General features: G+C 41.9%; 1 protein-coding gene across 2 annotated transcripts in view; it reads left to right on the forward strand.

Moving 5' to 3' along the window:
* Positions 1 to 17,977: 17,977 nt before the first annotated feature.
* HNRNPLL (heterogeneous nuclear ribonucleoprotein L like) overlaps positions 17,978 to 26,515 on the forward strand; it is a 40,672-nt gene continuing 32,134 nt past the window's right edge. The window contains exons 1-2 of one of the 2 annotated variants that reach the window (XM_030799823.1): positions 17,978 to 18,163; positions 18,420 to 18,582. In XM_030799823.1, the coding sequence (XP_030655683.1) occupies positions 18,153 to 18,163; positions 18,420 to 18,582 (174 nt within the window). In that variant the 5' untranslated portion in view covers positions 17,978 to 18,152. Of the gene's footprint in view, positions 18,583 to 26,515 lie in introns of both variants that reach the window. The other variant, XM_030799822.1, reaches the window with a different exon arrangement.

Consider the following 26,515-nt stretch of genomic DNA (forward strand, 5'->3'; position numbering starts at 1 on the left):
ATAGTTCTGAAGGCTGAGAAGTCCAATGTTGAGGGGTCTGCATCTTATGAGGGCCTTCTTGCTGTGTCATAACCATGGCAGAAGGGCAAGCAAGCACACAGGACAAACAGACAGGATGGGGGCCAAACTTATCTATTTATCAGGAGCCCATTCCCAAGATAACATTTTTTTCAGGGCCTAATCATATCTTAAAGACTCCACCTCTTAATACTGTTACAATGGCAAATTAAGTTTCCAACACATGAATATTGGGAAATAGATTCAAACCATAGTAGCATCCCAATAGTTGGCTGTAGGAATGAAAACCACTGAGAAGAATCGAATAGTTCAGCAGATTGTGGCAGGAGCTCAAATCACTTATTGGTGAAAGAAATCCTACCCGAACAGGTAGGATTACAAAAGAGGAATTCCAAAAGAGGAATTTATTGGTTCACTAAAGTGGGTGGTTCAAGTTAAATGGACATTTTTGATCTAAAGGAGAAATTCAGAGAGCGAATCTATTATGTAGGAGGAAGAAAAGCTCCTTAGGTTAGTTAGAAGTAAAATGAGTTAAATCAGTAAATTCAGGGCAAAGTGAACCTGTCAGCCAGAATTTTTAGAAAGGGAGAGAAAGCAAGGACACAAATTGGCAGAAATTGCAGAATGTTTATATGAAAACAAATGCAAAGGGAGCCAAGAATCCATGGGAATTTCACCTGGTATGATTCAAGTTCCATTCAAGTTGTGGTGTGCGGCTTTGCTGCCCTTCCAGTTCTGACAATAGAACACCCTCTTTGTGATAATGACAAAGACCACATTGAATAAAGTAAACAACAATTAGGGGCAAAACTATAGGTGGTCTAGCTAACTGAACCTTGGGGGACTATCTGGAGTGGAGCTTTGAAAGTGATTTGTGCCACCGATAAAATAATAATATTGGCTGGGTGCACTGTGCCTCACACCTGTAATCCCAGCAATTTGGGAGGCCGAGGTGGGCGGATTGCATGAGCTCAGGAGTTTGAGACCAGCCTGGGCAACATGATGAAACCCTGCCTCTACAAAAAATACAGAAAAATTAGCCAGGCAAGGTGGTGTGCACCTGTAGTCCCAGCTATTTGGCGGGCTGAGGTGAGAGGATCACTTGCACCCAGGAGGTGGAGGCTGCAGTGAGCCGAGATCGTGCCACTGCACTCCAGCCTGGGCAACAAAGTGAGACCCTGTCTCAAAATAAAATAAAATAAAATAAAATAAAGAATAATATCAGAAGGAAAATAATTTATGTTACATAAAAAGGTTTAGTTAGACTCTGCAGGCTTGAGAGTGATTGTAGGTACTTCCAACTGTTGTCTCTTGCCCTGACTTTGGTCAAAGTTAACAAAGACAGTGAATCGTGTGTTTGTGTATTCTTATTGTCCCACCAATTGTTTTGTTGGCACCACTGCCTGGAAGAAACCCCAGGAACCCAGAACTGAAAAATGCTGGGAGTCTCTACTCCTGATGACCTTGGGAAACTGGTCTGGATTGGAGCAATGAAGCCTACCGTTCCTGAGTGGATGGTAGGAGAAAAAAAGAGTCAATGTGGAACCAGCTTCAGACATAACTGGGATCCAAGGGCTCAAATGATGTTTTTAGGGCTGTTTTTCTGTCTCCTAGCTCTGCTTACCTCTTGCGGCTTCATTCTGAGCTTCTCCAATCCCAGGCTCCTATGTTCTTAGCTTAGTAAATCTGGTAAAAAGAGCCAGTCTTTCCCAAAAGCTCTGACAAAAAACTCCTGGGGTTGATTCTGATATGTTCTACTTGGTCACATATATCTCTCTTGAACAACCAAGCAGACTAGGGAAATGGGGAACTCTGGTTGGCTTGTTCGGGTCACTTGCCCACTCGTGTGATGATGGCTGTGTAGCCCCAAGTGAGAGTTCAGCTCCAGCTGAGACACATGGATCGGGTTGCTCACAGGAAAGAGAGTTCTATCATAAGAAGGAGGAATCTGGCTATTAAAAATGAGAGCTATCCATTACATGTTCACCGATGGATTAGAATCTTGCCCTTGTGTGCTGGCTAGCATAGCCCCTAACACTAAGATCACCTCATTCAATATAAAACGTTCTAAACTTTCAGAGTGGACACAGAACTGATTTGTTCTATGTAGCTTTAAATGAACTTCAATGCGTAGTAATGATCATAACACCTACAGAAGTGATGCTATTACACTGTTACTTCTTAGGCTTCATAATACTAACTTGACAATCTGGTAACTGTGACCATGGCAGTGGCTAATGGCAGAGGAATACTTTTAGAGTCGGGGGTGTGTCTCTATTGGCTTGCAGTGCCCAGCCTACTCTGAGCTAGCCTTCATCTCACTGTCCTTCATTATCAAAAGTGTTTGATCCACTTATTGGAATTTTTTGTTCACTGAAAAAGAATTTAATGATGACTCCTTATGTAAATTATACCTAAAAATGTCTACCTATGAGAAAATAGAATTTGCTTTACATCTTATTTATAGCAAATTTTTATGAAATACTTATTTTTAAAGTGAGGGACACCTGTGAAATATAAAACTGGGAGTTGGTGGGGTATTTCTTTTGTAAATCAGATGTAGTTGGAATGTTCCCATACCTAGTCAACCCATGGAAACCAAAAAAAATCATAATAACACTAAATGCCTAACTGAAAGGTTTCAATAACTTCCCCTCACAAAATCTCCACCAGTTAATCTGGGAGTTGTGAGCAAGTTTCTTGTATGTCCTTAGGAACAAGTCTGCTCATGTTCCTATGAAGGTCCAGTCTCCTGGCAGAAGTCCCTTGTTCCAAATCTGTTGGATGGAGGCGCTGGCCCTGTTGATGGGGCCCTTCCTGTAATTTCTGATTTTCTGCTGCCCTGTCCTACACAGCACTTGGTGGACTGCTTTGCTCCCACTGTGTAGAAATGAAGGCAACGCCCCCAGCCCACTCTGTCCTTTATTACCTAGGTCTCAGTGCTGTACATGCTGAATCTGACAATATGGCATGAGAAAGTTCCTTCATCTTCTAACACTGATCTTCATAAAGACCTAATTGGATCCACAGGACCAAATGGGTTGGGGTAGAGTAAAGGTGGAGGAGCGAGAGGCCATGTTTTCCTCTCCACTCTCTTGAGATTCTTGCTCATAGCCTTTTAGCTTTTCCTTTCTTCCTCAGCCTCCAAATTCCCCCAAGCCTCCAGGCATAGCTCTCTAAGTCAAGCATCAAATACCCCTGCACTTATTTATGGAATCACGTATATGCCTCAGAACAGGAAAGGGTGATTGTCAACCATCTACATCTGCCTCTCTGGCAAGGTTTAGGCACTGGGTTACCCACTTCTCAGATATATTGTTTTGTAGAATAATATTATTGAGACTTTCTAAAACAGTTTAAAATCACCTGTTCTACCAGAGCAAGGAATAGAATGGCTATTTCAATATTGACAATTTTATTCTTTCCCAACCCTACAGTGTTAGAGTAGCCTACACTCTTTGTTCCATATTACCTACTTATATTACTCAGCACATGTTCACAACTCAAGTTCTGTTTCTTGTGCTCAAATTCACTAAATGAGAGAATGAACACTGTAGAATATTCTGCGAATGTTAGACGCTGTAATCCTTAATACATTTTTAAAAATAAAATTGAGAATTATCAAAATATTTTAAGTAACTTTCCCATTGACACCAAACATACATTAAGTTCTTACTCAAATCCAGTGTTGGGTAGCAGTGATGGAATAATTCTGAATTCATTTTTTTCTTATACAAAATTTCCTTAGAAATTCTTTCTGAATTTGAGCAAGCTCCAAGAAGCATTCTGCAGAATAAGAATTATGGTTAGTACTAATGAGTCATTCTGTCCTTCTCCATCTGCATCACATATCAGTTCGGCCTTATGGGTTTTTAAAAAATGATCTTGCAATCCTCTAAATAAAGTTTCCTTTGATGTCATTATAATGGGAGATTAAAATGATCTCTAATAATGAAACTGTATAATAACTTTTAAAGATTAAAACTCCTTAGAAGAGTTTGTGACTCATAACTACTCAATTTTAACCTTTAGTATTTTTATTGCAAAAATATTAAAGAGGATGTTAAAAACTTCAATAACTTCATAATCCTGTTGGAAATGCCTTTTTAATTTTTCCAAATTTCCTCCCAGTTTTGTCCACATATGCATACATTTTTACATAACTGTGATCATAGAGTATAACCCATGGTTCTCAACTCAGGGTGATTTTGCCGCCTTCTGGGGAGTTGGGAATGTCTGGAGACATTTTTGATTGTCACTACTGAGGATGGGTGGCGCTAGTGGCATCCAGGGGGTAGGGGCCAAGGGTGCTGCTAAACATTCTACAATGTACAGCTCCCTCTCAGCAAAGAATTATCTGGACCAAAAAGTCAATGGTGCCAAGGTTGGGAAGCCCTGGTACACATGGTCACACTTTTAAAAATTAGACTTTTCAGGCCAGGTGCGGTGGCTCACACCTGTAATCCCAGCACTATGGGAGGCTGAGATGGGTGGATCATTTGAGGTCGGGAGTTCAAGACCAGCCTGACCAACATAGTGAAACCCCATCTCTACTTTAAAAAAAGCAAAATTAACTGAGCATGGTGGTGCATGCCTGTATCCCAGCTACTTGGGAGGCTGAGGCAGGAGAATCACTTGAACCTAGGAGGCAGGGGTTGCAGTGAGCCGAGATCGTGGTGCCACTACACTCCAGCCTGGGAAACAAGAGCGAAACTCCATCTCAAAAAAAAAAAAAGAAAAATTAGACTTTTCAAAACTTTCCATTAAATAATAAATTGTTTTTTATTGTCACAAGAGTCTTATAATTACCCCTCAGTATATCTAGTCGACAATCATAATTTATCTAATGATTTCTTGACTCTTAGATGTCATAGATAATATTGTGAACATCTCTACGCATATGACTTCTATATTGGTTCGGACTAAACTTCAATTCTCCTGAGTAAAATTACTTTGACAAAGGGTATTATCATTTTTATGGCTTTTATACTTGGTATGGGGAGCTTATTAACTTTGGTAAAACGCATTTGTTATTAATAATTTATCAGAGAGAGTTAAAGTCTGCCTTTGACTACAGCTTCTAATGCTATTGTTTTGTAAGTGGAAAGTAATGGCACTGGGGGAGGATTCTAGCTGATGGTTTTAGCTTTTGAATAATGATGTCATTTCACATTGCAGGGAGGGTATCTCTTTACCCTCATTTGTGTTACCCACTGTGTTTGAAATCTCACATAAGTCTGTGGAGGAAAAAGGATATAAGCATCTGCCTTAGCCTTCTTTAAGATATGAATACTTGGAATGGACACAGAGGGTGTTGGAACTGTGTCTTATTCTTTTATCAGGGCCCATCACAGGGTCAGGTTGAAACGTTTATCATAAATGTTTGTTGAATGTAGGAGTGGTAACACATGAAGCGACTGAATGTAGCTGACTTTACTGGGGCAGATGACAGCAGAGGAAGCAGTGTGTTCCCATAAAATTATTATGTTTTGTGGCAATGTTGTAGGACCCACAGGTTTGTATGCCCGCTCCACAGTAACAGACCAGTTACACTGAGACAGCAAGGTTTGCAGCAGAGGGTTTAATGATCACAGGGCGCCGAGTGAGGAGATGGGAGGAGAACTTCGAATCCATCTCTCCCAGGAGTTCTGGGCTGGGGCTTTTAAGGTGATCATGGAGGCTGAGGGGCTGGAAAATTGGAGTTGTTGATTGGTCAGGGTGAGGGGAATAAAATCATCAGGATGTAAAAATTGAATTCCTTGGTGAGTGAGCTCCTGGGGTTCCTTCAGACCCCCAGCTGATGTCAGTAGTATTGTTGATACGTGGGACCAGGAGGAATATCTCAAACATAAAACTAAACACTTAATAATGTTCCAGTTGTTATCTATTGAGGAGTTAAAGGGAACTAAAATCTTGTAACAGGTTTATGTGATTCTGAGGCAATAGTACCAAGCAACCATGAGGAAGAAGTCAGAGAGCAGCTGGCCTCATGATTAATGCTGAATGGGCTGTGAGCTTGGTTTATTTTCATTTCTTCCTCTCCCTCCTTCCCTGATTAATTTTATAAAGTTTATAGGGATGGTTTCAGGAACACATGAAAATCATCGTGTTTCGATTGGTTCTTATAGTCATCATTATACTTAGTGATTTAAAGACTGTTGCTTTTGCTATCAGACTCTGCTAGAAATATTTGCTAACATTGGTGGTGGAAGCCAAGATATGAAAAGTCTGGGCCGGGCACGGTGGCTCACGCCTGTAATCCCAGCACTTTCGGAGGCCGAGGTGGGTGGATCACCTGAGATCAGGAGTTCAAGACCAGACTGGCCAACATGGTGAAACCCTGCCTCTACTAAAATACAAAAATTAGCCATGCACAGTGTTAGGCACCTGTAATCCCAGCTACTGAGGCAGGAGAATCACTTGAATCTGGGAGGCGGAGGTTGCAGTGAGCCGAGATAGCGCCACTGCACTCCAGCCTGGATGACGGAGCGAAACTCTGTCTCAAAAAACAAAACAAAACAAAAAAAGTCTGGGGGCAAATACATGGCTCTTTTTCTCAGCCAGGATGAAAAAACACTCTCTAGGAAGATAACATTGTTTTTTGTTTAATTTGTATTTTTAGTAGAGATGGGGTTTCACCGCTTTAGCCAGGATGGTCTCGATCTCCTGACCTCGTGATCCACCTGCGTGATCCGCCTTCCTCAGCCTCCCAAAGTGTTGGGATTACAGGTGTGAGCCACTGCGCCTGGCCCTGTTTTTTATTTAATTTAACAGGGATACAAAGACATTAACAAATTAAGGAATTGATGGATTTTTAAAAACCAGAGAATAGGCTGGGCATGGTGGTTCACGCCTGTAATCCCAGCACTTCAGGAGGCCAAGGCAGGTGGATCACCTTAGGTCAGGAGTTCAAGACCAGCCTGACCAACACGGCGAAAACCTGTCTCTACTAAAAATACAAAAAATTAGCCGGGCGTGTTGGCAGGCACCTGTAATCCCAGCTACTCGGGAGGCTAAGGCAGGAGAATTGCTTGAACCCTGGAGGTGGAGGTTACAGTGAACCGAGATCACACCACTGCACTTCAGCCTGGGTGACAGAGCAAGACTCTGTCTCAAAAAAACAAACAAAGAAAAAAACAGAGAATATGTAGCACAAAACTTGAAAAAAAAAAAAAAACCAACAAAACAAAACAGAAAATAAATGTATGTAGCACAAAACCTGAAAAGTGTAAAAGAATACAGTCTAGAGAAAACAAAGCTGTAGTTTCCAGCAATCCATCTAGTTTCCCCCTCTGCAGACTTACCAGAGATATGTTAGGTATTGGCTAACGATGGCCATATCAACAGATCCCAAAATAAGGTACACAAGCATAATAGAAGTTTGTCTCTCTCAGATAACAGTCTGGAAGTGTGAGGTCCAGGCTGGGGTGGCACTTCTCAGTAAAAATCCTCCAGGTACCCTGTGCCTTCCGTCTTGCTTCTCTGCCATCAGTTATAGTGTTGTGCATGGTGGAAGCTAATTCAGTGCCACCTCTATACTCCTGCATGTAGGAAGGAGAAAAAGAGGATGTGGAGGGCAAACAACATTTTTGAAGCAAGTGATGCAGAAGATGGACCTATCATTTCTGTTTGTATTGCATTGGCAAGAACTTTGTCACATGACCACACCTAGCTGCAAGGAAGGCTGGGAGATGTAGCCTCCGTGTGGTCAAATGCCCAGCTGAAAACTCTATTACTGCAGAAGAAGGCTGGTAGGGGTAGGGGGTTGGGGCATGAGGGAACTGATTTTGTAGTTGTGGGTGTCTAAGAAAGAGAAACAATTCTTTCACAATGTGTCAAGGATGTCGCTGGGATTATGAATCATTGAATCTGCCCCAGTATTGAACTATGATGGCTGGCATGTCACAGCTGCCTCCAAAGATTTCTGCAAAATGCCAGGAAGAAAATAAATAGCAATAGATAGAGACCTGATGCTCCAATCCATTTAATTTCTAGATAATTTGTCTATTTGACCCATTGTTCTCTTTTTTATATTTGAATCTCAAAGACTGGGGTTTGATGATCTGGAGGTCCCTAGGCAATCATCCTTCTCCACTACAAGACTGGACAGAGTTAATGTTTTAAAGTTGTGAAGTAGATTAAATTTGTTTTTGGTGATTTCAGCTTTCTTCACTCATTTTTTTTCTTCTGGTGTCTTCCTTCCCTGGGAAGGCACTGCACCACACAGTGCCCTTGTGGTGCCCCAACCATTCAGAATGCCACACCACAGTGCACATAGGATCCCTCAACACATAAGGCTGTGGCTACAAAATTCTGTCTCTTCTTTTCTCACCCAATAATTATTTTCCTCTAGTGCCCCACCACTAGCTGGATGATGGGGTGGAAATGCTGCTGCTTGTGAAAATAACTCAATCTGACTAGGTAAACTATTTTGCCTTCCCTAGTTTAAAAGGACTTGAGTTTTGTCTTACTGTATACAGGACCAAAAACAAAAATTATGGGCTGGGCGCAGTGGCTCATGCCTGTAATCCCCGCACTTTGGGAGGCTGAGGCAGGATAATTGCTTGAACCCAGGAGACAGAGGTTGCAGTGAGCCAAGATCCAGCCTGGGTGCCAGAGCAAGACTCCATCTCAAAAAAACAAAAACGAAAAACACCAAAAATTACGTCTAAATTGCAGATATACACATTAGTATTCATGCAGAAGCATTTACAAGAATCGTTTTTGTACATTTCACTTATTTTTCTGTAAAAAACATTGTACTATGGAAACAATCAAGCAGATTAGCTTTTTCTCTTCTCCCTTCCTGTGGTCATTTTGGTGCCAGTTGCAGAATAGCTCAAGCCATCTCAGAGACTTTGCTTTCAGACTGAGATAAAATGGTGTATTAGTACTTTCTTCTTCACACTGAAATCTTATAATAAATCCTTATAATAAGAGTTGATTTGGTAATATGTTAGTTGATTATTGCTATCTTTAGTTCTCTTAATTTGTTGCAAGAATAATTTTTTTTTTCAATTTCTGCTACTAATAAAAGATTCTAAAAAGAGCACACATGTTGGCCAATTGGCCAAGACTCCTACAGAGACTAGTAAGCCAAATATTGCATCTCTAGACTCTCTTGCAGCTATTATTACTTAAGTTTCAATAATCAGAGCCTCTATGTAAGATCTGGAAGGTTGTTTCTGTGGCTAGGCTTGGCTTTGGGTGCATTTTTTTCTTCTTCTGTAACAATGGTTCTGGAGGTTTCAGTGTTCTCTTATTAGTTTCCTGAATATCCGGAAACATGGGGTGGTGTATCTAGATTATAGTTGGTATGGTGTGATTCTGGAGCTGGCCATGGAAGTGGCAGCTTCCTGATTGTGATGGCTTCCAGACTGTGGTATGGTGGCATAGTGCTGGAGCAGTCAGCTTCACAATGAGCAACAACACAGCTCTTTTGGTTTCCCAGTTCTGAGTTATGGTTTTGTGAGTTACTCCATTAGTAGTTTCAGTTCTTTAAGTGCTTTAATATTTCTAGCTTAAACTAACCAGACTGGATTCTGTTCTTTGCAACTGAACTTTGGCTGATAATAGTCTGCTCTATTTGTTTTCAGGATCACTCATGGAATCATTGATCTTTTAGCAAATATTGATTGAGGGCCTTCTTATAAATAGGTGGTGAGATATATTTTTTTCCAGAGATGTAAAACAATAGTTTTAGTTCACACAAATTATAGGTTGCTTAAAAAGTTATATTTCTAGGGCCAGGCACGGTGGCTCATGTCTGTAATCTGAGCACTTTGGGAGGCAAGGGTGGGAAGATCACTTGAGGTCAGGAGTTCAAGACCAGCCTGGCCAACATGGTGAAACTCTGTCTCTACTAAAAATACAAATATTAGCTGGATGTGGTGGCGGGTGCCTGTAGTCTCAGCTACTCAGTAGGCTGAGGCATGAAAATCACTTGAACTCAGGAGGTGGAGGTTGCAGTGAGCCAAGATTGTGCCACTGCACTAGAGCCTGGGCAATGGAGCAAGACCCAGTCTCAAAAAAAAAAAAAAGGTTATATTTCTAGGAAAGTATTTCTGTCTAAATAAGGCAGAAAAATCTAAAGTTCCAATTCCAATGTAGTTACCATAGATAGTTCATATGTCCTTATTGGTATAGTGAAAAGAAGATCGGAATTTAGAGACAAAAGATTAGTTTTTCTGAACTTCACATGCCAAATGGAGACAGTAAGGACCTTACCTGTTAGCTTATACAGTTTCTGTGAGAATCAAATTAAGCAATGTTTGTGATACTGCTTTGTACATAGTAAAGTGCTACACAGTGCTGGTTATTTATTTGTAGTTAGTAATAACAATAACTTTATTCTATAAAGTTTTCTACATCAGATGGTTACAATAGCATATTCAAATAAAACTATTTTTTGTTTGCCTAATTCCTCAATTAAGGGCAATTTCTTACTTTTTAAAGTTTTATTTTATTTTAATTTTAAGCTCTGGGATACATGTGCAGGATGTGCAGGTTTGTTACACAGGCAAACATGTGGCATAGTGGTTTGCTGCACCCATCAACCCATCACCTAGGCATTAAGCCCTGTATGCATTAGCTATTTATCCTGATGTTCTCCCTTCTCCTGCCCAAATTCTGATTTTTATATAATGATGTGCTTACAGGTAAATCAGAGAGTAATTACTCACTTTGTAAAGGAATTTTACTTTTGAAAATATTCACAATAGGAAAGTTTTTGTTAAAATGCTTCTCTCACATTTATTACAATTGGCTGATTTATAAATTTAAATCATATGCATTTTGGTACATCAAGTGCACAAAATGAGCCATATCTATGCAGTTATTTGAAAAATGGAATTATATTTTTAAGATGATTTCATTTCAAATACGGGTGAGGAGCAAATCGTATTATAGATCAGTCTTTTGAGACATCTTCATAAACATAATTTGCGAAGCTGACATGCTTTGTTTCATGTGCTTCTTTTTCTTGAGGCAGAGAAAGAGAAGCTTAGCTTAGATCAACAAACATCTAGCCAGGCAATATTCTAGGTGCTGAAGACACAAAGATGAGATCAGTCCAGTCCAATCCTGTGCAACGAGATAGCCACTTTTATGTGGCTATTGATCACTTAAAGTGTGGCTAGCATGACTGATATGGTTTGGACTGTGTCCCCACCCAAATCTCAACTTGAATTGTATTTCCCAGAATCCCTATGTATTGTGGAAGGGACCCAGGGGGAGGTAATTGAATCACAGGGGCCAGTTTTCCCCGTGCTGTTCTCTTTCTCCCTCTTTTTTTTTTTTTTTTTTGAGACATAGTCTCACTTTATCACTCAGGCTGTAGTGCAATGGTGCGATCCTGGCTTACTGCAACCTCTGCCTCCCAGGTTCAAGCGATTCTTCTGCCTCAGCCTCCCGAGTAGCTGGGATTACAGGTGCAGGCCACCATACCCAGCTACTTTTGTGTTTTTAGTAGAGATGGGGTTTCACCATGTTAGCCAGGCTGGTCTTCAACTCCTGACCTCACGTGATCTGTCTGCCTTGGCCTCCCAAAATGCTGGGATTACTGGCAGGAGGCACCATGCCTGGCCCCATGCTATTCTTATGATAGTGAATAAGTCTCACAAGATCTGATGGGTTTATAAGGGGTTTCCACTTTTGCATCTTCCTCATTTTCTCTTGCCGCCACCATGTAAGAAGTGCCTTTCACCTCCCACCATGATTCTGAGGCCTCACCAGCCATGTGGAACTGTAAGTCCAATTAAACCTCTTTTTATTCTCAGTCTCGGGTATGTCTTTATTAGCAGTGTGAAAATGGACTAATACAGTGACTTATTAATTTTCTGGATTTAGGGGTGAGGGTGAGGAAAGTACTGCAATAGTTTTGGAAAGTAAATAGCAACAAGGGAAACAATGATACAATTCTGTTTAAAATATGTCCTATTGATCCAAATGTTCCCTAACATTCTGAATGCAAAGACAGCACCTGCTTCACAAAGCTGAAGATAAGGAGGGTGAAAAAACTGAGGTCTAACAAACCTACTTCATGTGTTATCTTTAGCATCCGTTGTCCTTTTTATAGTAGTCTCAGTATCAAAGATCAGGAAAGGATGAAAGAATTAGTAAACTTGCTTACAAAGGAAACTTCTTTGATGGGGTGAGATGCGCCCTTCCCAAGATATTTTTAATTTGCTCAAATTAAAAGAGACAGAAAAGAAGAGTTGGGAGCTTAAAATTGAATTATTTTTCTTTAGGAGAAACAAAACAATAGAATATTCTGTGATAACTGGGAATGATCAATAGCACTTAATATCTTTTTGTCATTAAGTATGAGCAATTATTTGTTAATTTTATCCATATTTTCATAGGCAAGGTGAATTTCATTTGGCAAATTCTATTCACTCTCAACTGTGGACAGAAATGCTATCATTTTGTTCTTTATTAAATTATAATGTATTAAAATTATTTTTTAAATGTCTAAAGCAATATCAAGTCACACAAGTCAGAGGGAAAAGTGAAAATAATTTAAATATTATTTCTAAGACTAAGGTCAAATCGCTGTAACCAATAACAAGAACCTGAATTGGCTGGGCGCGGTGGCTCACGCCTGTAATCCCAGCACTTTGGGAGGCTGAGGTGGGCAGATCACGAGGTCAGGAGATCGAGACCATCCTGGCTAACACGGTGAAACCCCGTCTCTACTAAAAATACACAAAATTAGCCAGGCTTGGTGGCGGGCGCCTGTAGTCCCAGCCACTCGGGAGGCTGAGGCAGGAGAATGGCGTGAACTCGGGAGGCGGAGCTTGCAGTGGGCCGAGATGGCGCCACTGCACTCCAGCCTGGGCGACAGAGTGAGACTCTGCCTCAAAAAAAAAAAAAAGAACCTGAATTTTACCTCTCATTATCGGGTATATGAGTGAGTACTTCTAAGGTTAATCTTTTATTTTTGCAGATTTATCATAATTTTTTTTTAAAGAGGTCAAACACTGTGGCAGCTGGATTCCCAGAGCAGCTGTGCATGACAGCTCCTGATGGAGTAGACCACTGTGGTTACACTCGACTACATCTTGAGCTAATAGTGCTTGAGGCATTTCCTGCAGAGTGCATCCTCCTGTAACTGCGGCTTCTTTTGACCATAACTAAGCAAATATAGGTTGAATTAAAGGGGCTAGTTTCAGCAACAGTGCCACAGTGCTCTTTCTCTGTGATCTCTGTCAAATAAGTGGCATCGTCAGAAATAATGCACTCTGGATTTAACAAAACTTCATAGAAACGAACTGATTTGTCTCTGAATAGTTGGATTTCATGTTAAGTATGTTGTCTTAATCATAACACACCTCTATGGCTCTAATCCTTTGGAAGTGTGACTCACAATAAGATGTGCATGAAGGTTTTACTGGACTTTAACAGGATTTGAGGGAGGAAACAAAAGTTTTGCATATTCAATGAAATGGCAGCAATATTGGAAATTGAGTTTGGGTATGAAAAACTTGTAATATGCATCTTTAGTTATTCAAATAATGCATCCATCAGAAAATGGTGACACTTTTCACATAATTTCTGGGCTTTTTCTACAGAAATTAAGTTTAAGGCTAGGCGCAGTGGCTCATGCCTGTAGTCCCAGCACTTTGGGAGGCCTAGGTGGGTGGATTGCATGAGGCCAGGAGTTTACAACCAGTCTGGCCGACATGGTGAAACCCCATCTCTACTAAAAGTACAAAAATTAGCCAGACGTGGTGGTATGAGTCTGTAATCCCAGCTACTCGGGAGGCTGAGGCACAAGAATCAGGAGGTGGAGGTTGCAGTGAGCCTAGATCATGCCACTGCAGTCCAGCCTGGGTGATAGAGCAAGATCCTGTCTAAAAAAAAAAAAAAAATTTAAAAATTAACACAAAAACAGTGCATTATATTTGTAATTTCCTGTGGAAGTAAATTGAATTTCCTTACACAAATGCAAATGATGAAAACTATAATCTATTCAACGCTTCCGAGGATTATAACTACATAAACCCAGGTATAAATTAGTGAATAAAGCTGAGTTCAGTGGCTCATGCCTGTGATCCCAATGCTTTGGGAAGCTAAGGCAGGAGGATCTCTTGAACCCAGGAGTTTGAGACCAACCTGGGCAATATAGTGAGACCCTCGTCTTTACAAAAAAAAAAAAATAGCTGGGTGTGGTGGTATGTGCCTGTGGTCCCAGCTACCTGGGAGGCTGGGGTGGGAGGATTGCTTGAGCCCAGGAGGTAGATGCTACAGTGAGCTATGATTGCACTACTGCACTCCACAGCCCGGGCAGCAGAGTGAGATCCTGTCTCAAATAAAGAAATAAATAAAAAGGAGAAATTAGTGAATGAATTTGCATCATTATATAATAAGTGACTATAAATTAGATCTGTATGTCCATGGTAGTAAATAACACAATAATTAAATCATCGGTCTTCTGATGACGAGTACTGGCTCTGGAACCCAATTGCTTGGGTTCCAGTCCTGGCTTTTCAATGTATTAACTGCAGCTCTAGGGCAGGTTTCCTTTTTTCTTTTCTTTTTTTTGAAACAGGGTTTCACGCCAACACCCAGGCTAGAGTATAGTGGTGCAATCAAGGCTCACTGCAGCCTGGACCTCCCTGGGCTCAGGCAATCCTCACACCTCATCCTCCTGAGTGGCTGGGATTACAGGCATGCACCACCACTCCAGGCTAATGTTTAAAATTTGTGTAGAAACAGGGTCTTGCCACGTTGCCTAGGCTGGTCTCAAACTCCTGGGTTCAAGTGGTCTGTCTGCCTCTGCCTCCTTCTGTGCCCAGCCTAAGGCAGGTTTCTTAATCTCCCCTAGACTGTTTCTTTAGTTGTATACTGGGAAGAGTAGTAATAATGCCTCTGGTAGAAGGCTTCTGTCAGAATTTATTGACAAAACGCTTTCAGTGGTTAGCACAGTGACTGGCACATTAAATGTGGCTATTAATTATTGTATATGTATTATTACATATGGATGCTTATAGCCTATCTCTTGGGTATGAGCCTTGTTTCCACAACTTGATTGCAAGCTTTGAGAGGGCAGGGACCAGCTCACATAGTCCTCTCATCACCTAGCATAATGTCTTATAAATTTAATAGGTCAGTAATGAGATTTAAAACTAAAGGGCAATTTGAGGCTAGATTGATTATAAAGGCCCTTGACTCTCAATTTCCCTAGGCCTGCCCTACGCCTGTCTCCTACTCCAGTATAACCGGAGTCCTCTTTGAGCTGTGGCAATGGGAGCTCTTGGCTGCTGCCTACTTGACAGCAGCCAATTCAATCAAATGTTCAGAAAATAGTCAAAGGTCTGAGGCCGTAATGCACGAGAGGTTCCAGACAGTCATGGCATTTAGGAGCTGTTTCTGCTTTTCTTAGGTATTTCTGGCTACTGGGCAGTGTGTAATTTCTTTGTCTCACCTAAGTGAAATCATGTAGAGTATAATTTATGTCCTCTCTCTTTAGCTCTTCTTATGCCCTGGTGATGAGCTAGCTAGTATTTTCCTTATCAAAGGACCTACTATCACTGTCTGAACAACTCATCTGCAACAAGCTCGCATTTCACCCATGGTCAACGAACTGACTGATGTCCTTTAAAAATGCTTTCTAAGTTTTACTCCTTCAATTTTTTTTTTTTTTACTCAACTGGGCTACTTACAAAAAGAACAAAGTTTAATACTGGTACATATTGACTTCCACCTGCTATCTGTGAACGCTGAGCACAGCAGCCCTAGGTTTGGCAAGGTTGGGTTTTCTTACCTATTGGTGTGAGAGTTGCATTGTAAAGTGGTATAATCCATAGGTTGAATGCAGGGCTTTGAGAATTTAAAATATTTGCATCTTCACAAGAAATATTTGGAAAGTTTGTATAAGGCCTAGTAAATCCAGTTGTGAGTGAATAGAATTTACCAAACTAAATTCACCTAGCATATGAAAATGTACATAAAACAAAATTAGCAGGTAGTTGCTCATACTTAACAAAAAGATATTTAGTGCTTCTCATCACTGTCAATTATTTCACATAATATTCTATGGTTCTCTTTCTCTTAAAAAATAATTGTTTTAAGCTCTCAGCTCTTGTCTTTTAATTTGAGCAAATTAAAAATATCTTGGGAATGGCCCATCTCACCTCATCAAAGAAGTTTCCTTTGTATCAAGTTTATTAATTCGCTCATCCTTTCCTGATCTTTGATACTGAGACTACTATAAAAAGGACAATGGATGCTAAAGGTAACACATGAAGTAGGTTTGTTAGATCTTTTTTTTGACCCTTGGTATCTTCAGCTTTCTGAAGGCCAGGTAATGTCTGCATTCTGAATATGTTAGGGGACATACGAATCCATAGGACATATTTTAAGCAGAATTGTATCATTGTTTCCCTTGTTGCTATTTTACTTTCCCAAACCATTGCAGAGCTTTTTGCCAATGACATTTTCTCATCCACAGCCAGCTCTGTGGCTCTCTTTTGCTATTTCTTCTGTCAACTTCCATTTTAATTTAAAAAATAAATTTATAATTTTTTAGTTCTGTTTTGTCAATGTATACCTGCAGCCGCACACACATTTGATTATAGCTGCATAGTGTGGAAAATCTTGCAATTGGATTCCAAAATGACAGGCGGTGTAATTTACAAAGTACAAAAGTGTTATGTTAAAGCACTCTCAGCAATAAATAAAAATAGCTTTTTTGGAGGAGGAAATAACTTTGGAGAGAACTAGGCTGGAGGAGGAAGCAATCTACACTCTTAGGAAAGGAAGAGCCACATCTAGGAAAGCATCTGAGGGACAAGGACCACAGAAACACAAGAGGCTCTTGATCTCAGGCAGTCCTCCAAGAGGCACCTGACAGACGGCAGTTAGGTTGCCTTGATTTGCCGGTTACTTTCCTGAAAGATACACTGGACCTTTATTTCCCAAGGACTACTCATTCAGCATTGTTGAGCATCTAAATTGTGCTGGAGATTGCACAGGAACTGGGCTTGCGAAAATGAAAATTGCACACAGTTCCTGTCTTCAGGCGCTCACAGAGTTTTTAAAACAGAACATCTTAAGAGGGAGTTATAAGGGGCCCTGTTGCAAAAACAGAACAGCAACTAAAATCTTGGAAGAGCCCTCAGGACGCCACAGAGGGAGCAAGCTGTGATCACAGAACTTTGAAAGGCTTTTGTATCTTTCGACAATAAATGATCAAGTGAAATAAATACATTGTCCGGAAGAGAAAGAACTGGGATGGAGGATGAGATTTTACATGGAAGGATTAAAACATATTTAACTGGAGCAGGGACTTACAGGGACAGGCAAGTCCCTTACATTGTCAGTAAAGGGCCCAGGTTACAAACGAGTTATAACCGATCAGACCGACGAGCGCCCGCGTGCAGCGCCTCCTGCCGACGCACGCCTCGCAGCCTTCAGTCAACGCTGACAGCTGTTCTCCAACACCCAGCTAGGGGCGGGAGAGTCCGCCCACTTCTACCAGATTTTGCACACAAAACAGTGGAAAGACCACTTTCATGGCTCCAAGCCGTTTTCTCCCTTCATTGCCTGCAATTTTAGGGCTTTTTGGGGGGTATGTCTGCAGGGATTTCAGAGGTTTTTTTCCTCGTTCTCTTTTTAAGAGGTGATAACAAGCATTTAAATTAGCGGCAGGGCGGTTAACACCCGCAGCCCTGGCCTCTCCGCACTTCTCGTCGCTCGTCAGTGTTCACTCCACGCCTGGCCTCGCGTAGGCGCCGCACAGCGCCAACGGTCGCGGGGTCGCAACGGCTCCCAGGCGGCGCGCCTTGCGCGCCAGGCCTCGCAGGACCGCGGCGAGTTCAGAAGGCGCGGGGAGGGAGGCGAGGTCGAGCAGCGGACGGCTTTTGACGAACGGCCCTCATAGCCAATGGGAAGCCCGGTCGACTTTCCCGCCCCTGCCAATAGGGAGCAGGACCCGGGCCCGGGGCGCTTCCCGCAGGCTGCGGCTGGATTCGATCCTGCGCGACTGCCGCGAAGGCGGGGGCGGAGGCTCGGCCTGCGCGGCTGGGAGCGGCTTAGGGGAGGAGGGAAGACCGGAAGCCACGGTTGCGTCCCCATCCTTAGATTCGCTCCTCCGGGCAGGGAGCGGAGACGGAGGAGGAGGGAGAGGCTGAATGTTGGCTCGGTAACTGAGAGGAGCGGCCGCTCCAGAGCCTCCTCCCGGGGCGCCCCCCTCAGTCCGTCTGCGCTTCTCAGCCGCCAGTCTCCTGGCCGCGCAGTCCCCGCGGACGGCCGGGCCGCGGAGACCCTCGCAGAAGAGGCGCTGCCGGTGGCGAGGACTGGCCGGCGGCATCCGAGGCGCGCGCCCCACCGCCACCCCCACCCGCCTGCCAGCCGGTCCCTCCGGCCGCCGCCATGTCCTCCTCCTCTTCCTCCCCCAGGGAGACGTACGAGGAGGACCGGGAGTACGAGAGCCAGGCCAAGCGTCTCAAGACCGAGGAGGGGGAGATCGACTACTCGGCCGAGGAAGGCGAGAACCGCCGGGAAGCGACGCCCCGGGGCGGGGGCGATGGCGGCGGCGGCGGCCGGAGCTTCTCCCAGCCGGTAACAAAGCGCGGCCCCCTGTCCGCTGTGCCTGGCTGCTCCCTGGGAAGCAGGGCCAGTTGGCGGGGCCTCGGTGCGGGGCCTCCCGCTCGCTTCAATTAGCCTTTTCCGCTGCGCCGACCCAGTTGGGGAAGCGCCCACTTTTCTCTTTGGGGCTTGTATTCTGGCCTCTACCTGTTTCTCGCATCCCGACTGCGAACCCGGCCCCGTTCTGGCCGCAGGCCCCACAGCGAGTCCACTGCCGGGCCCTGAACTTGGGGAGGGTCGCGGCGCGGCGGCGGCGGGGAGGCGTCGCTTCCGCTCTGGGGGGTTTCGCGGCTAGGAGAGCTCTTTGTTAGTTTAACTCCTCGGGCTCGGGGCCAGCGTCGGGACCACCGGTTCTCTTCAGTCCCTCTGCCCGCAGCATCCGCGCGTTGGTCACCATCCCGGGATGGTTGTGTCGGTTCCACCGGGGGCTCTCTCCACCTCGGTCCTATGGAGACCCGTAATTAAATAACAAGTTATGCCTTGGCGTTCACATGCTAGTTCTTTTGAAGGTTTAATTTAAAAATTTTTAAAATTAAACTCTTTATAAGCATGGCGTGCATCTTTTGCTCTACCCAGTTTTGTGGATTGCTCAGTACACTTTTTACCTCTTCGGTTACAACACTTCAACAGAAGTGTTGGCAGCTGTTGGTACACCCCTACCTTCAAGTAAAACAAATCTTAAAATTACCAAAGTTTTTCATTGGTAATTTATTCCAGATTTGCCCCATGAAAGGATGAACTGAGCTCAGGGCTGCATTAAACACATTTCTATAGCCATGTCTTTCTCTTACCAGAAATGTTAGGGGGAGGCCGAAGGAATGTGATCATTTGGTCCACAGCAAGTAGTTAGCTTCAGTTGGATGGAGACTTTAAGGAAACAAAGCGGAGCAAACATTATTGCCCTTTTTTGGTGCACTCAAGCGGTTTTAATGACTTAGATGTTTTTTAAACATTTAACACATATGAATTGTGATTAATTCTGCAAACTAACAGAATTACGAAATTGTACACGTATATCCTACTATTAGGTTAAAAGGGTTTTTACTTTACCTTTTAAAAATAAGACGCACCTTAGAAGCCCTTTATAGCCGTTTGAATTTTTAAATAATAATAATAAAAAAAGGCTGGTCAGTAGTCACCCAGCGTTACAGTTTCCAGTTACCAGGATGTGAGGGCAAACTTTGCAACACATTTAAAAAAGGAACTTTTTCTCTCAGTCTTGTTACGGTGTTAGCTATTACTTTAGATATTTGTGCCGAGCTATTTGAAATATTCAAAATGTAACTTGGAAGTGTGAATAAAGGAAATGCGTTTTTTTTTTTAGGAAGTTTCAGTTCAAAGCCAACTCTGTTGTGGAAATTGGAAACAGGAATGTTACAACTGATACTTCGATGTATTCGATCAGTGTACCTCGTTGCTAGAAATCTTGCTTGGGTTTTTGTGCAGCATCATGAAATGTCTTCAGACATTTTGGAAAGATACTTAAATCAGATTATAAAAATTTGCTTTTGAAAACAGATAAAGCATTAAATCAATAGTATTATTTTGGATGTTGGGAAGAAAATAACATATAATTAATGTATCCAAAGCGAAGTGTGTGGAGCGGTGGAAATGGCACTGAGTAGGGTTTGGGGATGGTCAAGAGTCTAGTCTTAGCATACAATTTTTTTTTTTTGCGGGTGTCTTACTCTATGGCCCACGGCTGGAGTGCAGCAGCTCGCGATCACGGCTCACTGCAGCCTTGATCTCCCTGGCTCAAGCTATCCTCCTACCTCAGCCTCCCGGGTTGCTGGGACTGGAAGCCTGCATCACCACGCCGGGCCAATTTTTTTTTTTTCTGTATTTTGTAGAGAAGGGGTTTCACCATATTGCCAAAGCTAGTCTCTTAACTCCTGGACTTAAGAGATCCACCTGACTCGGCCTCCCAAAGTGCTGGGATTACTGCCTTGAGCCACCCCACTTGGTCTTAGCATACAATTTGTGTGAGTCTGAGAAAATCAGTTTACTGCTCTGAGTTCTCTTGGTCTGTAAAACATGAAGGTTGAAAAACACATGCCTTTTTTACCCGAAGCTATAGTTAAGTGATTAACATAATGCTAATGCTGCTTTTAAGTTACCCAGGCGGGAACTGATATAAGCAAATTGAGGTATAAATTTTAATTTTTTGTTTATCTTACTGCTGGTATGTTTCCTAGGAAAGGGTGAATTGCTTTCATCTAACAGTAAAACCATTATTGTACTATGAAATCTAATGAAGTCTTGTTTTTAAATATTTTTCATGTAATTTTTGGTACTATTTTGAAATCATGGCAACTATGGAAACCTGTACATAATAAAATTCTATTATTAGGATAGACATTCCCCAGATAGAAGTTTACTGTCTTGTGCTTCTTCGTTCAGATATTTGGTAATTCATTGTAACTGAAAAGGGTTTTGCACAACTTCAGTGGTCCTTCAGCCCAGAGGAGAAATACCTTTGTGGTCAGACTGTTAAAGTAAATGCAGATTAGGTACAATGATGGCATTCTTTTCAACTCTAGTTGGAAGTTTGTAAAGTGCAAAGTAAGCCTTTGAAGATTTACATTGCTTGGTTTTTTATGATTAACCTTGAGTGCTTTGATAATATATTAACTACATTTAAAGAGGAAAATGAGTATGTAAGAAAAACATAGTGGTTCTACAAAGGCTCTTATAAATGAATGGATAATTGTGAGTGATCATTATGTTGAAGGTATAAAGAGAAATGAGAGAAGAGTTAGTACTTTGGATATGAGAAATAAAACAGCCTTCAAATTTGTGTCTTCTGGTACATTTTTTTAATAGAGCAAAAAACTCCTAGGGTTTTTCACATTCACTGAGCTGCATTGTTGAATAAGGCTTGATTATAGAGGTTCCTGCCACATATTATACAGTTACTTTTTTCTTGTGGAGTAGTGTTCTTAAATTTAATAGGCATGACCTTCAAGATCATATTAATAGTAAGTTTGTGTATCTTCTTTTAAGAAGGCAACCTGAGTTGGAAATATTAAGGCTTCACTTGGCAAAACCACTTGAGGAATTGGGATGGAGTGCTAATTTATTTTGGAGATATTAAAGTTTTTCTATTTTCTGCTAGTGAATAAACAGGCAAATCAAAGATTATTAAGTGGTTTCTTTGCTGATGAAGTGAAAATTTGTTTCTCAGCTTTTAATAAACAGACGTGAAAGATGGCAAAATGCCAAGATAAAATTGTAGCTCCTAGGATTTCCAAACAAAGGATTATACAGCACATTAAAAATCCAGTTTGAATTCAGGATACACTATTCTGTTATACTTGCATAATGTAAATTACTGATGATAGCAATATTACTGTGATGTATTAGATGCATAGGGGTTGGGAGATGGGATGAGGTCACTTAGCTCTCACAGGAGAAGTTTAGAAGACTGTGTAGTAACTACTTCCTGGAAATAAAGTAGTTAAAGGATGTGTGCCCCAGAGGTAAGTGCCAGAGCCTGTGGCTTGCATAGCAGTAGTGTCTTGTGTCTCCTCCAGCGAAGCTGTTCTAGTAGAGTGAGGATTTTTAGGCCTAGTTTGGGGAAAGAAATGAAAAGTAGTAGGTTTTACCATCTTTTGGTTTTAGACTGTTTCTTCATGTTAGTACGTCACGGTGAAAAGAGCTGTTCATAGAGCCAGTAGCACAATCAAAGCAAGTGTACTGGCTCTGCTAACAAGCTTTTTCACTTAACCTCTCTGAAACTCAGTGATGTCTAGCCTCATTTAAAACATGATAATTGAGCTTCTACCATATGTCAGGTGATGGGGCTATAATAGTGAAAAAATATTACATATCTAAAAATCTGTGGTTCTACATCATACATTGCTTTTTTTGCCTCCATGAAATTGAATACAACTTTCAGGGCTTGCAGCCACAGCAACAACTCAGATGAGCTTAAGGAAAACAAAAAGGGAGCGGGATAGAAGATTTATTGGCCCGTGTAACTGGGAAAGCCAAATTGTGACACTGGTTTTAGGAATGGCTGGATCCAGGGATTTAGATGATGTCATAGGGACTTGATTCTCTTTCCATGCTTCAATTCTCCTTTTCTCTGTATAGTGGTAAAGCTAGGCTGACATTCTTATAGCTAGCAGCTAAAGAGCATCCTCTCTTTCCCAGCCCGTATTTATCCCTTCTTATCAAGCATTTTTGATCTTCCCCCATCTAATTAATCATCAGGCCACCTCTGAGGTTGAGGAGGCATGGCTGTGTGATTGAAAATACCAGTGTATAATAATAATAATACGGAGTTGTTTTGTTTACATGTTTTTATTTTTAAGCAGAAGGGGTAAGGAATTCTGGGTAGGCAAAACCAAATGGTTTCTATTACATGAGCAAAAAAAAAAAAAGTTTGTTTTTTAAAAAGTTACTTGACTCACCCAGGCGTGGTGGCTCATGCCTGTAATCCCAGCACTTTGGGAGGCTGAGGCAGGTGGATCACGAGGTTAGGAGTTCAAGACCAGCCTGGCCAAGATGGTGAAACCTCGTCTCTACTAAAAAAATTAGCCGGGTGTGGTGGCACGTGCCTGTAATCCCAGCTACTCCGGAGGCTGAGGCAGAGAATTGCTTAAACCTGGAGGGGCGGAGGTTGCGGTGAGCCGAGATCGCGCCACTACACTCCAGCCTGGGCGACAGAGTGAGACTCCATCTCAAAAAAAAATAAAAATAAAAAAAGTTACTTGACTCCTATGGCCATAATTTTACATCTTTTCTCTGTTATGTGATCAAATGTACCTAAAACCTTTGGATAGGAAAGTTAGTTTCCATGTGTTTTAGATGTGCTTCTTTACAGAGAGAAAAAGACCAAGAGGCATAATTATTTAATTTAGTAGGGAAAAAATGTGATTAAACATTGTGTGGGTTAAAATGATATTTACAGCTGCCCGTTAAAACTTTGTCCTTTGGTCTATATGAAGTGTCCAGAGTAAGATATCTAGGGGATCGTTTTATGTCGGAAATACTGTACTCATTCTTGGGACTACACTGATAAATTTTAATGTATCCAGAAAGCTTACCAGAATGGAGAAGGCACTAGAAACTGCATCATAAAAGGAGTGACAGAAGAACCTGGAGGATATTTCGCCTGAAGAGTAAACTTAGGTGTGACTTAATAAATCATTACAAATATCGGTAATTGAAAGATTATGTAGAAGAGGGAAATGTAGATGAGGTAGGGTGTGCTAACTAATGTTTATTGAACCTTTGTTTATACTGTACTGAGCTTTTCTTCTCTTCAGTAGAGTTTAGTCCTTAATCTGCAGTAGTCAAAATTAGTATTTAAAGTTAGTATTGCTGTGAAGAGGGAGTTGTGAAAAAATAAAAAAAAAAAATTGTATTATTAAGAGTTTGTCCCTGAAATGGCCTTTCAAGGGCTGAGAATTTGAAATGTCTAAGTAGACTGGGCTAGAGCCTGTAGTAGAGACCAAATAATGCCGCCATTACAGTTAACCCAATTGACCTAGAGAAGAGATTATGCAAATTTGTAAAGTGGATGTATGTTGCAAGCATGCCTTCTTTTTCTGGGTACGCAGCTGGGATATTTTTTTCTAGTCTGGTAAGCAATAGATATAGAAAGGAGAGAGCCTAGGTAACTAAACATCTGAAATGGAAATAACTTGGGCTCCTGTATGAGGAAGGATTAAAAAAGGACTCCTTAAGCTGGAGAAGACATGACCACAATATTAATATATTGATGGGGGGTAAAAACAAAACTGATTTATTCACCAGTTTAGGAGTCAAGATTCATAGTATGATGCTTAAAAGAGGTTATTTTAGAGTAGGTAAAATAATCTCTACAGGCCAGGCGCGGTGGCTCACAGCAGTAATCCCAACACTTTGGGAGGCTGAGGCAGGTGGATCACTTGAGGCCAAGAGTTCAAGACCAGCCTGGCCAAAATGGTGAGACCCTGTCTCTATTAAAACCACAAAAATTAGCCAGGTGTGGTGGTGCATGCTTGTGGTCCCAGCTAGTCGGGAGGCTAAGGCAGGAGAACTGCTTGAACCCGGGAGACAGAGGTTGCAGTGAGACCTCACGCCACTGCACTCCAGCCTGGGTGACAGAGCGAGACTCCGTCTCAAAAAAAAAAAGAAGAATATGAGTATTTTGGGGGAAAAGGGGGAAAACGAAGCTCAGGAGAGGATGGTAGACAAATAGTTTGGAAAGATATCTTTGATACATTGGTTTTATATTTGGAAACAACCATAGGTTTTTTTTTTTTATCACTACAGAAAGAATGAGAAAATTGTGTGTTAAAAGGAGACATAATTTAAAAATAGAAATATCAAGGTAAATAAACTTATGAATGGCAGATTCATTGAGTGGGAATAAGGGAAATACAAGGGGGGTGAGGGGTATGTTTTCTGCCTTGAGGTTGGGATAATCATATCTTCCCCTAATTACCATACTGAGTATATTTAACATTGTCCACCTTTTTTTTTTTTTTTTTGAGATGGGCGTCTTGCTCTGTCACCCAGGCTGGAGTGCAGTGGCACGATCTCAGCTCACTGCAAGCTCTGCCTCCCGGGTTCATGCCATTCTGCCTCAGCCTCCCAAGTAGCTGGGACTACAGGTGCCCGCCACCACGCCCGGCTAATTTTTGTATTTTTAGTAGAGATGGGGTTTCACCATGTTGGCCAGGCTGATCTCAAACTCCTGACCTCAGGTGTTCGCCTGCCTTGGCCTCCCAAAGTGCTGGCATTACAGGCGTGAGCCACTGTGCCCGGCCCACATCGTCCAGCTTTTAAGTGATGACTGTGGTTTCAGTTTATTCCACTTAGGAAATATAATTAAATAATAATAGATTAAAATGAGATTTTTTTTGAGAGATTTAAAAATCGATTGTATAATCCATTTCTTTGTAAGAAGACCAATTTGAAAAATAGTTATATTTTTTAGCACTATACTCATGATAGTGGTTACCTATAATGGGAAAGGAAGGGAGTAGTAAGAGGAGATGTGATCAGTTTATTGTTTTGTGTTTTTTTTTCTTTTCTTTCTTTTTTTTTTTTTTTAGACAAGGTCTTGCTCGTCACCCAGGCTGGAGTGGCACAATCTTGGCTCACTGCAACCTCCACCTCCCAGGTTCAAGCAGTCCTTCCACCTCAGCCTCCTGAGTAGCTGGGACTACAGGCGTACCCCACCATGCCCAGCTAATGTTCTGTTTTTTTGCTAGAGATGGGGTTTTGCCGTGTTGTCCAGGCTAGTCTCGAACTCCTGAGCCTCGAACTCCTGAGCCTGCCTCTGCCTCCCAGAGTGCTAGGATTACAGGCGTGAGCCACCACGCCTGGCCAATAATGTTTTATTTATTAAATTGGATGGTGGGTTCATGGGTATTTCTTTTTTTTGAGACGGAGGCTCTGTTGCCCAGGCTGGAGTGCAATGGTGTGATCTCAGTTCACTGCAACCTTTGCCTCCTAGGTTTAAGCAATTCTCCGGCCTCAGCTTCCTGAGTAGCTACAGACGTGCACCACCATGCCCAGCTCATTTTTGTATTCTTAGTAGAGATGGGGTTTTGCCGTGTTGGCCAGGCTGATCTCGAACTCCTGACCTCAGGTGATTCGCCTGTCAGCCTCCCAAAGTGTTGGGATTACAGGCGTGAGCCACTGTGCCTGGCCGTGGGTATTTTTAATAAAGTTCTTCATACCTTTTTGCAGGCTTTAAATATTATAAAATAATTTGGCAACTTTTTATTATATAAAATGTTCAACTTACATATATCCTTCACTTAGATTCAGCAGTTTTTAGCTTTTTGCTGTGTAGGGTTTTTTCTCTACATCTGCATATCTATATTTATATACATACTTTTTTCCCTTATACTATTTTCCCCTAAACTATTTGAAAGTAAATTTCAAACGTCATGACATTTCATGC

This window comes from Nomascus leucogenys, chromosome 19 (assembly GCF_006542625.1).
Source record: "Nomascus leucogenys isolate Asia chromosome 19, Asia_NLE_v1, whole genome shotgun sequence".
Lineage (NCBI taxonomy): Eukaryota > Metazoa > Chordata > Mammalia > Primates > Hylobatidae > Nomascus > Nomascus leucogenys.